The following is a 13,872-nucleotide window of genomic DNA, read 5'->3' as shown; positions in this document are numbered from 1 at the left end:
TGTGTGGTCTGGGTCTACTCCTAGGTCTGCTAACAGACGTGACTGTACACCTGCAATGGTACCCAACGCTTGTGACCATAGGTGAGGGTTGGAGTGATCGAAAGTGAAAGTGAGAGTTTCACCTTCTGGCTCAGCTCCTTCTTCCTCACAATGGTGCGGCACAACACCTGCATTAAAGTTTATACCTTCCTTCCTAGGTTGTGGACACAGTTCTCACTAGTGTTATATGAGGACCAAATGGCTCATAACAACAGCTTGTCAGTCTTGACCTGAGGAGTTCCTGTATGGGGCCATGCACTTGTTTAACAGTTGTTTTGTTGCCCCCCTTTTTTTGCAAGAACACCACAGCTCCAGATGGAGAAGAAAAGAAAAACAAATGTAAGAACATTGTCATTATAAATGTTGCTTGAGTATCTGAGAAACTCAGGAGAATTTTCTACAAGCACTGTATCCTGATGTTTTCCAAGAAGACAACATCTCAGTTTCAGTCATTTTAAATGTCATTAAATTACTAGCTGCTGTTATTAACCTGTATTTATGTTGATCTTGGCAGAGGATCTTGTGATTATAAAATATTGATTGTGAGAAAATGGATATTGTGAATTTGACAGCATTAAAATACAGTATGATGACAGAGAGGAGGGGAGAACTTTGTTTACAGACATATACAACTGATACAGACTTTGATACTTTAAACTGTCAAATACACTACGCTTGCTCACCAGTAGGTGGCTCAAAAAGACTGTGGATAGTGCATAGAAACTGCTATAAGAATGTACAGAAGTAGACAACAAGTAGAGTATGCTCAGCCATGTATGCTACTGATGTTTGCTGTTTTGATTCACTCACCAACATAACAGAGTTGACGGAGGTTTAACTGGCAGAGTAACTGGCTGGTCTGTCAGAAACAACATGCTGTGGCACAAGTGTGATGTAACCATGGCAAAAGTGCACCCTTTACACAGTAGGGTGGAAAACTTTAATAATACTTCTACACCACTACATTTCTGGGAGAAATATTGTACTTTCTACTTCAATACATTTATTTAACATGGTAATATTTTTTTTATTCCCTAGTAGGCTTGGGTGGTATCTATTTTTTCATACCTTCCTGACATTTCACCAGGATATATGGTATATGAAGGTATTTGTGTAAAAACAAAACAAAACAAAAAAAGAAAAACGTAAAAGCTGATCTACTGGTGATAGAAGTCATTGTAGCATGGCAGGGTCAGGGTCAGTGTAATGCAAGCCCGGTGGTCTGCCAGGCCTATGCATCAGGGAACTTTTTATTGTATTTTTAAGATGTTTTTTTAAACTAAAATGTGTTATAGAAGTAGCGTAGCTCCTTTAAGGAATAGCTCAGTGCATACGTTTGTGGTTGAGAGAGTGCAATGTGTGTACAGTTTAGGCTATTTGTTGGTGAATAAATGCTACAACTCCTGAAGACCTAAGCCAAGTTCCCAGGTCTTGCTTGCCACCCAGCTGAAGTGAAGTGGGTTAGCCCTAAAGTTAGCGACAACTTCAGCCCAGGCTCACTTAAGGTGAGCCAACCTTTAAGGTGGACCAGTTATTCTCATGTTATTGACAATCTCAGCCGCTCCTCTGAGTTTTGCTCAGCAACCTTCACCTTCCCTTTTATCATCGGGACTAAACCCTCCAGAAGAGTTACAGAGACTTGTAGAATCAATGCCAAGGCTGAGGAACACCATTCTTCAAAAAGATATTCCCTCATTTGGTGCTTTGATGATGGTGGTAGAGAGCACTGTCTAACACATCAGTCCAAAATCTCTATAGGCGCTCAACTGGGTTGAGATCTGGTGACTGTGAAGGCCATAGCATATGATTCACATCATTTTCATACTCAAACCATTCAGTGACCCCTTGTGCAATAGGGCATTGTCATCCTGGAAGAGACCACTCCCTTCAGGATAGAGTGACCCTTCCTTCTAAGGGGACAAGTGGACCCTAACCATGCCAGCAAAATGCCCCCACAGCATAACAGAGCAGCCAGATCCCTTCACAGTCGGGGTCAAGCATTCAGACCTGTACCAGTTTTTCCTTTAATTTGTCACCTGTCTGTATGTACACATGTATGTATATGCGTCATTCCACACAGCTCCGGTGAGAAACAGGACTGTGATCAGGGGTTATGATGTTTTGCATTACAGGCATGTGGTACTAGTAAATTATCAATCCTAGTATATACATTATGATCTTGCGAATTAAAGAAATACTCTCTGCCCATTTTATTAAAGAATCTCCATACATTACCCAAATTCATGTTGTCTACGTATGTTTTCAGGAGGTTACTTGTGTCTGAGGATATTGCTCTCTGACTGGATAACTGGCCACAACTGTTTGGCCCCTATAACTATGATATACCCCTGTCCTTACCTGCAATTCTTGTTTGGTGGAGTAATGGAACACTTTTAATGAATTATTATTGCCATACTGCTAGCTTTCATCAGAAATTTTAAATAGTATATTTGGCCTATCCACTTGCCCTTGATTTTGCAATGAGCCTTATTCTTCAAATCAAGTTAAAGGAAAATTACATCAGCCAGCAGGAAATTTAGGTTCTCTGTGAAAGCCACAACAACTCAGGGGAATGCCCTACCTGATGATATGAAGAGCTGCAGTTCCATCAGTGCGATCAAAAATTAAAAAATCTGCAAAAAACCACTCAGCTCTGCAACCAAAGACTCTAAATTTCACCTCATAGTCTTCTCATGAACGCAAATAATCTTGACATTGTGAGTGTATGTGATGTACTTTTGTGTGTACCTTTGTATTTTGTGTGAGTCCTGTGTGTTTTTTGCTTTGTACTGTTTGTTACTGTGCTGTTATATGTTTAAATTGTGGGGACTACAGATGAAAATTATTAATTTATTATTATTATTATTATTATTATTATCATTATTATTTTGATTATTATTATTATTATTTATAGGCTAACTCTGGTACAGTAGATCAAATGGTAACATTTATGTTTAACACTGTACATGGTCCCAATAAATACAACAACGAACTTACCCCTTTTCACTAGTTAATTAATATCATTTGCATTCCAAGATCAAAAAATTATGTGATTCTTAGTCCCCTGTCCCTCTCCTGTCAATGTATAGTATCTGTATGGTAATTTATTTTCACTGTTCTGGGACTTTTCATGCTGTTGTGCAAACCACAAAAAACAACCTCATCACTATGAACAACTACACCTCGTCCGAACAGCAGGTAAGTCTAACAGTTCACAACTACAAGAGCCAGTCTACTATAGCCCTAACCTCCTATCAATAACTGCTTGAGCCCTAACACTCTTCTATACTAATTAACTAGCTCCACCATTGTATTTCTTTGTAGGTTGTAAAGTATAAATAGTATCTGCATTATCTAAGTGAATGCATTTCTTACTTAGTTTAATTCAAAACCAGAAAGCCAAATATCATTAGCAAAGTCTCAGCCATTGCAATGACCTCACCTTATTTCTAGTTTTAATTTAAACATTATTTATGTATACAATCATATGGTGTCTCAGAAAAAGAGTGTAATCAAAACACTAAAGGTAAATGAGGTAGGTATGAGAAAAACAAATTGGGCCCCATTAACAAATCCATAAGGCATACAGTTTCCTCGAGGAATGGGTTCACAATTTTTCAAGTCTGTCTTAAAACAACAGTGCATAAAATGAGCATTGAAAAAGGTTTCTCTTGCCATAATCATTCCTCCTGTCCATACTGGCCATTAGAAGATCCCTTCATAATTCACTTACAATGTAAAATTGTACTTAAAAGTTTATCTGAAGCTAATATGAACTTCAGTCATCCAAATAAGTCAAATCAAGTAGATATATTTCATTGTTACAGTCTTTTTAGTGCCAAAGTCCCTCTTTTTGTTACTACACTTTAACCACAGCCCAAAAGGTGAACACTATCTACTTGTTAACCTTTATAGAGGGGGCAATAACACCCTGACTGGAAACTGTATATTCTGAAAGTAGTAGACAGTAGACAATTATTCCTGCCTGGTTTATTTCTCTTTCTTTATGAATGTAATTTGGTCTATTGTTAGATCATTTTAGAATGTTGTTTTCTGTAGTTTTTGTATTTGTTTTAGCATTTGTAGTTTGTTGCATTTAAATGGGTAATTATTGTATAAAACAAGTAATTAGAACCACAATAACATAATTGAAAAAGTAAAACCTTGGCCTTTACTTAAATTGTTCTGTTCTCCCAGTGTCACGTCTACCAATTGCGACCAGTCATAATGACTGATTTGTCTTGAGTATCCTTAATTCATTTGCATTTCCATCACTGTAGGGTACTGGAGAAATACAATTTACTGATCTTTGAGAATTTTAGATTATTCTCAAGTTTGTGCCTAGTTTATAAAATTTTAAATGGTTTGGCCCCTCCTCCACTATGTGGCTTTGTGTACACTCGCTCAGTAAGTTCTATTAGATCCTTTGGAATATTCTCTATACAAGATTGTACCATACCATTTTGTCACACTGCATTTTGGCAGTCAGCTTTCTCTGTGAAAGCCACAACTCAGTGGAAAGCCCTACCTGATGATATGAAGAACTGTAGTTCAATCAATACATTCAAGGCCAATTAAAAAATCTACTTAAAACCAATCAGCTGTGTGACCACTGAGTCTAAACTCCATCTATGGTCTTCTCATTAGCACAGGTAGTCTTGCTTTTAATTTGACAAGTTTACATTTTTAATCTCTAATTGACATTGTGGGTGTATGTGATGTGCTGTTGTGTGTAGCTTTGTATTTTGTACTGTGTGTTCTGTGTGTTTTTTTTGCTTTGTACTGTTTGTTGTTGTGTTTTTGTATGTTTTGATTGTGGGGGACTACGGATGCAAATTAGCTTTGAGCTAACTCCAGCGCAGTGCAAATCAATCATTTGATATTTTGTATGGCTAAAACACACACTCTTTATGTTTTAGTATCAATAGCTACCTGGAGTTTCTGGTGCAGGAGACAACAGCGAAGATCAGGAGGCCCACCAGCCAGTCTGCAGATCAGGAAGCAAATGGAGAAGATAAGGTGGACATGAGTCAATATGACAGTACTAATAAATTGAGCAACTACATCAACTACTTCTTGAACTGCTTCAACTGGGGCAGATTATTTTATCAAACTGTGCTTTGAATACTCAAAAATGGTGGTGATGAAATGTTTAAATTAAGTCTACACTGAGTCAAGAAAATCAAGATGTGCCAATATCACAAAAATTAGGGTTTTGTTCCTGTACTACAGGACAAGGTATTTGTTGTGCCGCTAGCTGGACAGCTGTGGCAATGCTTTTCTAGATGCTGATCTAAAAATGTTGCATCATATTTATGGTGCTATGCCTATAGCTTGTTGGGGCTTGGTACCCAATCTCGGAGTGTGGGGAGGATGATGATATCTCCCCTCTGACCTGTCGTCCTGGCTCCCCCTTGCCGTAGCATGTTCGTTGTACCTCATCAATCTCTACTTGTGATAGCACTTGCCGTTTGCGGATGTTGGAACACTGAGCTAGTAGCTGTTTCTTTGTCAGCTTAGATGTTGGGTTTTGAAGCATCCATATATCCCACAACCTCTGTATATAGTCGTTCTCATTAGGGTTACTTGTATAGTCGCGTTCCAAAAGATCCCTATTCTCTGCCCTACTCCATCTATGTCTTGTTTCAGTAGCCCAGTTCTCATCAGGGTGTCGTGGTTCCCCAACACCTGACGGGGACCTTGTTGACCCAGCGATGTCCGAGCCAGTATGACTCTCGAATTCGCGGTTTCACTCTTACTGAGGTAGGCCAGCAGCATCAAGGACCTTGCCTAAGGGTCCACACTGGATATGTGTTACCCCGCCCTGGCCGGGATTCGAACCCCCAGTCTCTTGCGCCAAAGTATATATATATATAAACTTTTGCACAGAACTATATATATATATATATATATATATGCAAAAGTTTTAGGCACTACATGTTTAGATTCTTATCCATTATGCAATAACATTATGCAATAACATCAGGGAGGTGTCTGATCTGTCCCAAATTTATTCATGACATGACAGTGACACCAAGCATACAGCTAGAGTCATAAAGAGCTATTTTCAGCAACAAGAATGATGAGTCCTGCAATAGATGGTATGGTTTGGCCCCCACAGAGCCCTGATCTCAACATCATGGAGTCAATCTGGGATTACATGAAGAAGGACCTGAGATGGCCTAAATAATAAATCCACAGAGGAACATTCTTTCTCCAGGATGGTTACAACAACCTACCTGCAAGTTACCATGAAACACTGTGTGAAAGTGTACCGAGGAGAAATGCTGCTGTTTTAAGGGCAAAGCTGCTCACAGCAAATATTGATTTCATTTAGGTTTCTGCTGTTAACTCAACTTTGTAAGAAGTTAATTGATAAATTAAAACAATTTATAGCAATATTTTTGTAGCATTCTCACTTTACTTTTAGTGCCTAAAACTTTTGCACAGTACTAATATATATGCATATATATGCATATAAGATTGATTTATTGTTTTTCACTAAATAGGATGTTCACTAAAAAAAGATGTGTTGCAATAAAAATATTTGTTTCTTAACAAAACGTAAGGTGAAGTGATTCCAGTATGGTTTAGTGCCATTTTAAGAGTTTTAAGCATATTTTGAAGATTATCGGGATAATATCTTGAATCACAATTATTTTGGCCAGGATAATCATGACATGAAATTCACAAAGTGAACTTTTGCCTCACATTATTTGCACGAGTGTGACCACTGGTTCATTTGTGTTTTTTGCCCCAACAGTGCAATGTACCAACTGTATGTTAGTTGTAAGCTAGCTAGCAATGGATGCACCAACTGTGTCTGTGGAAGTGTTTCTGTGTGTTTGTATTCAGTTCAGCTACTAACTGAACTCACAACTTACCAGAAATTCTAGTTATTTCCCTCCACTTCTTTGCATCACTTAGCTGCTCCCATTTCACATCTACTGACCTCTTTTCATTGACACATTGCATCTTTATGTAATCATGCCTCATCTAAATTGGCTTTGCGTTCTGTCTTAGCACACAGTAAGAGTGGCCCAGGTATGTCTTGTACCCACCCGTAGATAAGGAAGTTGTTTTCCCAGCGGTAGCGCAACTCTAGGACAAACTCCTGCCAGAGGTGGGCAACAGCCCGCAGCCCACCATGGTAGAAGTTGACCAGACACACACACAAAGCCAGTCGGTAGGTCAGACTGTCACTGGGTGCTGACTTCAGCTGGAGAAAAAGGTTCTGGACACAGGGAGATAGAAAGCAGAGTGAACAATGGATAAACATATATATCAGAAAACTTTAATTCAGAATAGAAATCAAATAGAGCTTGAAAAGCTCACTTTTGTGACTGACCACAAGGAATGCAACCATCAGATGGGAATGCACAGTGGCATCCTGACCCCATGTTACTAGACCCCATGTCACTGATCCCATGGGTGCATTAACTCTAGTGGCCTTGTATTCAACGTTTCTGGCCACACTGGTGAAAAAGTGCTGGATTAATGCAGTGGTATAAACAGCTAATAACACGGTTATTTTTCTTTATATCTGTTCTTATTGTACTAATTTTATTGTAACCCAATAAAATAAAGTTTTATTGTAATTTTTAGGGCTGTTTTGTAAAGCACACTGAGCTGTATCTTTGCATGAAAAGTGCTGTACAATAACGTCTTTATCATTATTATTATTAGATGTCACCTGGCTGGCACCCCAAATAGATAAACTCAACAGTGTGCAAGTGGTAAAGGCAAAAACATACGTAGTCACAGTTTTTATCTTGCTCGGTCTTCCCACAGGCATTTGACTGTGCGGTTTTACTCTTGCTATTCTCTGACGACTTCTCCACAGCAGCATCTGGGAAGAGATACTGAGACATGCAAGAAGAAAATCATATTAACACTTATAGTAAGTACTAATATGCATTTCAATTATACATTTATTTATATTGATGATTCAACCAGGAGAGTTTCATGCCAATCCAAGCTGTAGAAGAGCTAGGATTTTTTGTTCCGGTACCAGGGGCACCCCAAATGGCAGTTATAGCACTGGATATGTTCACAAAAGGAGAGGCTTCCAAAGTTTCACTTAGGAGTGAAAACATGTCAAATTATTCCTCCTTCTGTTCCAAAGAATATGTTTTTTCTTGAAGATCTCAATTTTGTCCCGGAACAAAAAACACTGCTACTGCAGTTTCTGCCTTGCATTGACATATTGAGCTGATTCAACTGTTCAAATATATCTGATAGGTAGGCCAGTTTTGCACAAAAGTTAACATCAGTGTAATGCTCAGCACGTTCCCGCGGATGCAGTGAGGTGATGTGGGAGACAACCCTGTGCCAGTAAAAGCTCCAAAGTGTGTGGTGAGGAAATATGACCCTGAATAAATTCAATATGGATTAATAATGGCAGGTAGTGATGCTGAGCCAAAAGCACAGTGTGTTGAACGTGGTGAAATTGTGTCAAATGAAGTGCAAAAACCATCAAAACTCCAGAGACATTTAAACACAAAGCACCCGGGATGTGTTGGAAAGCCAAAATAATATTTCCTAAGAAAGAAGGATGGGCTTCAGGAACGTCATCACAACATTAACAACTCAGTCAAAAGCCACTTTGAAAGCTAGCTATATGGTTGCTACTTTTGTAGCTCGTAGCAACAAACCCATTAACATTGCAGAAGAGCTTAATTTGCCTTGCTCTGTGGATATGTGCCGAGAGTTACTAGGGGAGGCAGCTGCAACCAAAATTCAGTTAATGCCACTCTCCAGTGACACTGCGAGCAGAAGAATTGTTTATATGAGTGATCGTTAACAGTGACAAAACAGGTTTGTCTCTACCTGCTGATGTGACTCGTGATTGGTACGGTGATATTCAAACATAACTGGTCATTGAAATGATGCATTTTAATTTGATGTTTTTTATCTATGTAAATTCTTACGCACATTTAGATATGAAAATAACTAGCTTTGTAAATTACCTATTTTTAATTAAAAAAAATAAATCTAGCCATTTGGCACTGCCACTGCCTCCGCGGCCCACTAGATGGAACTCTAATGCCCACCAAGCCATTCTCAACCAGTGGGCCTCACACACATTGCACTGCTGCGTCCAGTTATACTGCTAACCCCCCCTATAAAAATTTCTCCTTGGATTGACACAAATCTCATAGGTCTCTCTATCTCTGCAAAGAATGCGTTTTCACCGGCAGTTTCCATCATCATGTTGTTTTCTGTGAGGAAACCTTGTAAAACAGGGAGCACAAATAAGCCTTACCAGAAGGATGGAATTGAGTATATCAGAGCTGAGAGGTGACTCATCAATGCGTCTGTGGCGTCGGATGTGCTTTCGGGCACTATGTACCATATTGGACACGGAGAGTTTGGAGATCGGCACTGTTGCCGCTGGCTCTGTCAGCTTGGATAAGGCAGAGCTGATGTCACTATTTTCTGCAGAAAAAAAAAACAGCACATATTTTCACCATTTAATATTTTATACTGTATTAATTATGTATCAGATCTCTGAACATCTGCATTTGGATTTACTGAGAAGTTAGAGGCAGTTCTATGGAAACAATCATGCTTTGGAATACAGTGTGTTAAGTGACACTGCAGTGTCATTAATTCCAGTACATCCAGTAACCTGACCTTTGCCTTCCTCTTCAGCCAATCCTCTTCCCAGAACTTCTTCTATAGACTCCTTCCTACAACAGAGCTTAAAGAACTCTGTCAGAAAGTCACCTGCATGAAAAGATAATGGGCCAAATCCTTATAATAACATTTTTTACACATTATACTGCACAGCTAAAGACCCAACTAACAGAAAATTACTGAATTAATTGTTTGTCTTAAAAGTTTTGTTATCAACAGACAGGCACTGTCACACTGAAAGCACGCAATAACATACAAGTGTTGGCTCTGTTAGGGCAATATGCATCAACAGTAACATTTCCCTTGTGATGCTTTTCAGCAAAGCAATATCAAACATCAATGATATTAAGTTATTTAAAATGTCACAGTCACAGGTTGTCATTTGTCCTATTGATTGGTTGTTAAACCTCAAAAATGCCGGTCTTGTCTAATATGAGCCTATCAGACACCAAGGGATAAAGAGAAGAGAGTGAGAGTGAGTCTGCCAAGTACACCCCAATGTGGAATTGTCAGGTGAAACTAGCAAAATGGCGTAAAGTAAAAATAATAAATTCTGTAACTGTATTATCAAAGTCATGAACATGAAATATAAAAAAGAATTTTGTAAATGAAAACCAAAATTTAAGCCATCATGTAATAATTTATCTTGTAATTATTGTATAAAGAAGCTGATTTCCATTTATTGGACTGTTTCACCGCTTTTGTGTGTATTTTCCTGCTTTGCTCTCCTAAGTCCTGTTCTTGGTTCAGTTTTCATGCCGCTGACCCTGTTTCCATGTAGACAGCTTGTGATGACACATAGTGACTTCCGGTTTTACTGGATGGTTTGAAGGTGTGCAAGGAATTGGCAAATGAAAATGAAATGATCTACAGAATTGACAAATGATATGAACTGGTGCCAGGATATATAGATATTATGGAAGTGCAGGACCTCCCTTTTCATAGTATTGACCTGGTGATGGGAAAAGACGGAGCCGACACAAAGGTTATTCTAGATGACGCTAAGCAGAGACAAGTGGGAGGCCTGAAGTCAAGACCTAGAACAAGACTATTCGAGACAAGGTTTTCCCTCCGTGTGGTAAAACTTGAACCAGCCAAGAAAGCAGCACAGGAAAAGGAAGAGACTAGAGAGGTTGAGAATGCAGGTCCTGAGGAAAAATCACTGGCAAACAGTCTTGCTGATTTGGGGAATCCATGGTTTGATGCATAGGCAGGTCTTGATGCTCTCCACATCACCTTAGCTAACAGGAATCCCCACTCACCAGCAACAGTGGTGACTGCTGCCCATGCTGAATGGGGCTCTGCATGGGCCAGGGGGTGGAATCTGTTTCAGACATGACTGTCTCATTGTCCATTTCATTTTGCTATTACTTTGCCAGTTTATTAATGCCCCAACTGGGATTTGAACCCATGTCTTAACCCCTACTCTATTCGGCAGCTGCTTTAGATTGACACCCAACTTCACTCCATCACTCCAGTGTGGCCAGTCTGATTGTTGGTTTATTGAACACTTAAAAGAAGATGAAAGATGAAAGATGACAATGGCAAAATACCAATGGCAAGGGCCTATTTTACAGTAGTCGAGAGACAAAGAGAGAGAACGTGCGCCGGGCAGACAGAGAGTGGGAGACTCTTCTGCTGCTGCTGCAGATGGTCACAGAGCAGACACTTTTAGTTTATAATTGTACCGTCCATCATCCAACTTATTATTGATAATACACTTAATATTTTACAAATTATATAATATTTTTTATTCGATGAGCGTGGGCACTGATACATGACAATAAACTAAATGGGTTTTATTAAAAAAAAGCAACGACAGTGGGGGCAGTGGGCAAGTAATGTAATTGGTGTATGCACAAACACCATGTAACACCTGTAACACCTTTCCACACAGCAATGTGTTTTGCACAGCACCAACCCAAGGGGAAAAATAGACAAGATGGCACCTAGTGAACAACATCCTTGGTGTCAATGTGATCATGAGCCTTGGCATTATCTCAAAATTTAAGACCTGCCATCGTTAAAAATAACAGCGTGTAATTGGGTGTGGTCTAAAGTGTGTTAGGAGGCTTTAGCACAGGTCAAGGCCATTTTGTCCACTGTGTTGAAAGCTGTTGTCTTTAGCTCGCCATTTGCTCTTGCTGTGGATACTGTGGATGATGTAGGGATTGGAGCTCTCCATCTTCAGAATGATGGAACCTGTTGCATACTGTTACAAGAAACTAAACAAAAATCAACAAGCATATTAAACCACTGAGAAAAAGGTTTTGCTTCATGCCATCATTCAAATATAAAACCTGTCATTGTCAGTAAGCAGTACTATTTAAGAGTTATTCTGTAGTCAGTCAGGATTAGTCAGAGACCAGCTGAACCTGAAACCAGCAGGGTACTAAGGCTTCTCAAATAGTTTTTATATTGTATTGACTAAAAATTCTACATTAATGAAACAAAATCTAAAAGAAAGAAATATCTGATTGAGTTGAGATAATGTAATGATAATTGTTCGCAGTGCATTTTCCCTAGTTTCTGGAATATTTCAATCTCTTGAAAGAAGACAGGGTAAGGCAGATCACTGCACTAGTTTCAATAACAGTGGTGAAAGCAGGTGAAACAGTATCATCTCCTTGGCTTTTTCATGTTTTATAGGCATATAAATTGCATTGCCCACTGGAAACCAAGGGATTCATCTTACCCAGTAAACACTGAGGGTTTTCAACTGTCCTGACTCGGACTGACCAGTGAGGAGCTTGGAGAGGGTCAAGGTCACTGCCGGGGCACAAAGAGAGCACATATGATTAAATCATATAACCTGTTGTTTTCCACATTTCTGCCTGAGCCTGCAGGGGCACTGAGGCACAAAATAAACAAACTGGTAAATGTACTTAACAAGCAAAGGACATTGTCTGCAGTGGTAAGGAAGAATAGCATAACACAAAACATTTAGCATCTAGATTGACTGTGCAGTCATGAAGATTTTCTTTTGCACCACTGTACACTGTACAGTTGCCTCTTAGGTCGTACAGGCTTCGCCCTCTAAGGGCTGTCACTATTGAATTAAGGGTGAAGCTGATGTAGTCAATTCCCCACTGTGACACCAAGGTTTACAAGCAGATAAAAAACACCAGTTTACAACCCCATAAGTGCGAAGCATAATCAGGCAGGGAGGTACAGGCTGTGTCATGGTCATTTATCATGTCAGGCCCTGTGTGGAAAAACAGAGTGAAAATTACACTCCCTTCACACCACACACCACCTGCTGCAGGAAAGTGGGATGTTAATTACACAATGTAATGGTCCTCATCAGCTCACTAATCCATGATGGGATTTGAGGAGCACCTCTTGGCACCTGCATAAAAGTGCCAGATCTGACAACACGTCATTGGCTGTCTAGCATGCTTAAAACTGAGGAAGTAAGGGAGGACTCAGGACTCAGATACATTGCACAGATAGAAATGGAAGAATGGGCATGGAGAGGCCCAAGATGCTGCTGAGCAGATGTCCGCCACCACCATCTCTCTGAGGAGCGCTGTGGATGAGGATAAGGCTCTCGTGGAGTGAGCACAGATGCCCGGCGGAGGCTCTGCCCCCACTGCAATGTAGGCGTGTGTAATAGCACCACACAGCCAGTGAGACAGATGCTGCTTTCACAGGGACTCACCTTGTGAGTGTCCTCTGTAGGGGACAAACAGTTGTTGCATCTGTCTGATGTTAGCTGTGCACAAAAGATAATAAGACAGGGCGTGCACCAGGCAGATTTTGGGTATCAGCTTGAACTGGTGTTTTCCCAGAGTGTGCAGCACCAGGGTTAATCCCACTGAGGTGCAAAAGAGCGCACACCAGGTCTCTGTCATCTGACTCCTTTCAGAAAGTGCTTAACCAAAGGATGCACAGAACAGAAGTCTCTAACTGAAGCCTCTGTGACAGGATGAGATGGCTGCGGCATATAACTTAATCGTCGACGGAGCCAGTTCCTTATCTACCAATGTCTGGAGATAAGTCAACACAAGGGGCAGAGGACATGACATCGGGTCTGAGCCTCTCTCCATGCACCAGCACAGAATAGCGAACCGTCTATCTAACATCATCTATCGTAACAGGCTTTAGTAGAAGGAGTTCTCACCCCATGGATAGTGCATACCACTGCAGGGGGCAGGCTTAACCTTTCCAGGTGCTCCCATTCAGGTTCCAAGC

General features: G+C 40.1%; 1 protein-coding gene across 2 annotated transcripts in view; it reads right to left on the bottom strand.

Annotated features, from left to right (window-relative positions):
* rab3gap1 (RAB3 GTPase activating protein subunit 1) overlaps positions 1-13,872 on the bottom strand; it is a 71,539-nt gene that overhangs the window by 30,585 nt on the left and 27,082 nt on the right. For both annotated transcript variants that reach the window (XM_042426029.1, XM_042426030.1), the window contains exons 11-16: positions 12,374-12,447; positions 9,676-9,768; positions 9,305-9,477; positions 7,794-7,901; positions 7,101-7,273; positions 4,972-5,026 (exon numbers count right to left, since the gene is read on the bottom strand). In XM_042426029.1, coding sequence (XP_042281963.1) covers positions 4,972-5,026; positions 7,101-7,273; positions 7,794-7,901; positions 9,305-9,477; positions 9,676-9,768; positions 12,374-12,447 — 676 coding nt within the window. The remainder of the gene's footprint in view (positions 1-4,971; positions 5,027-7,100; positions 7,274-7,793; positions 7,902-9,304; positions 9,478-9,675; positions 9,769-12,373; positions 12,448-13,872) is intronic.

The sequence above is a fragment of the Thunnus maccoyii genome, chromosome 11, assembly GCF_910596095.1.
Source record: "Thunnus maccoyii chromosome 11, fThuMac1.1, whole genome shotgun sequence".
Classification (NCBI taxonomy): domain Eukaryota; kingdom Metazoa; phylum Chordata; class Actinopteri; order Scombriformes; family Scombridae; genus Thunnus; species Thunnus maccoyii.
Note: the sequence above shows the minus strand (reverse complement) of the source record. Positions and strands in the feature narration are given on the sequence as shown.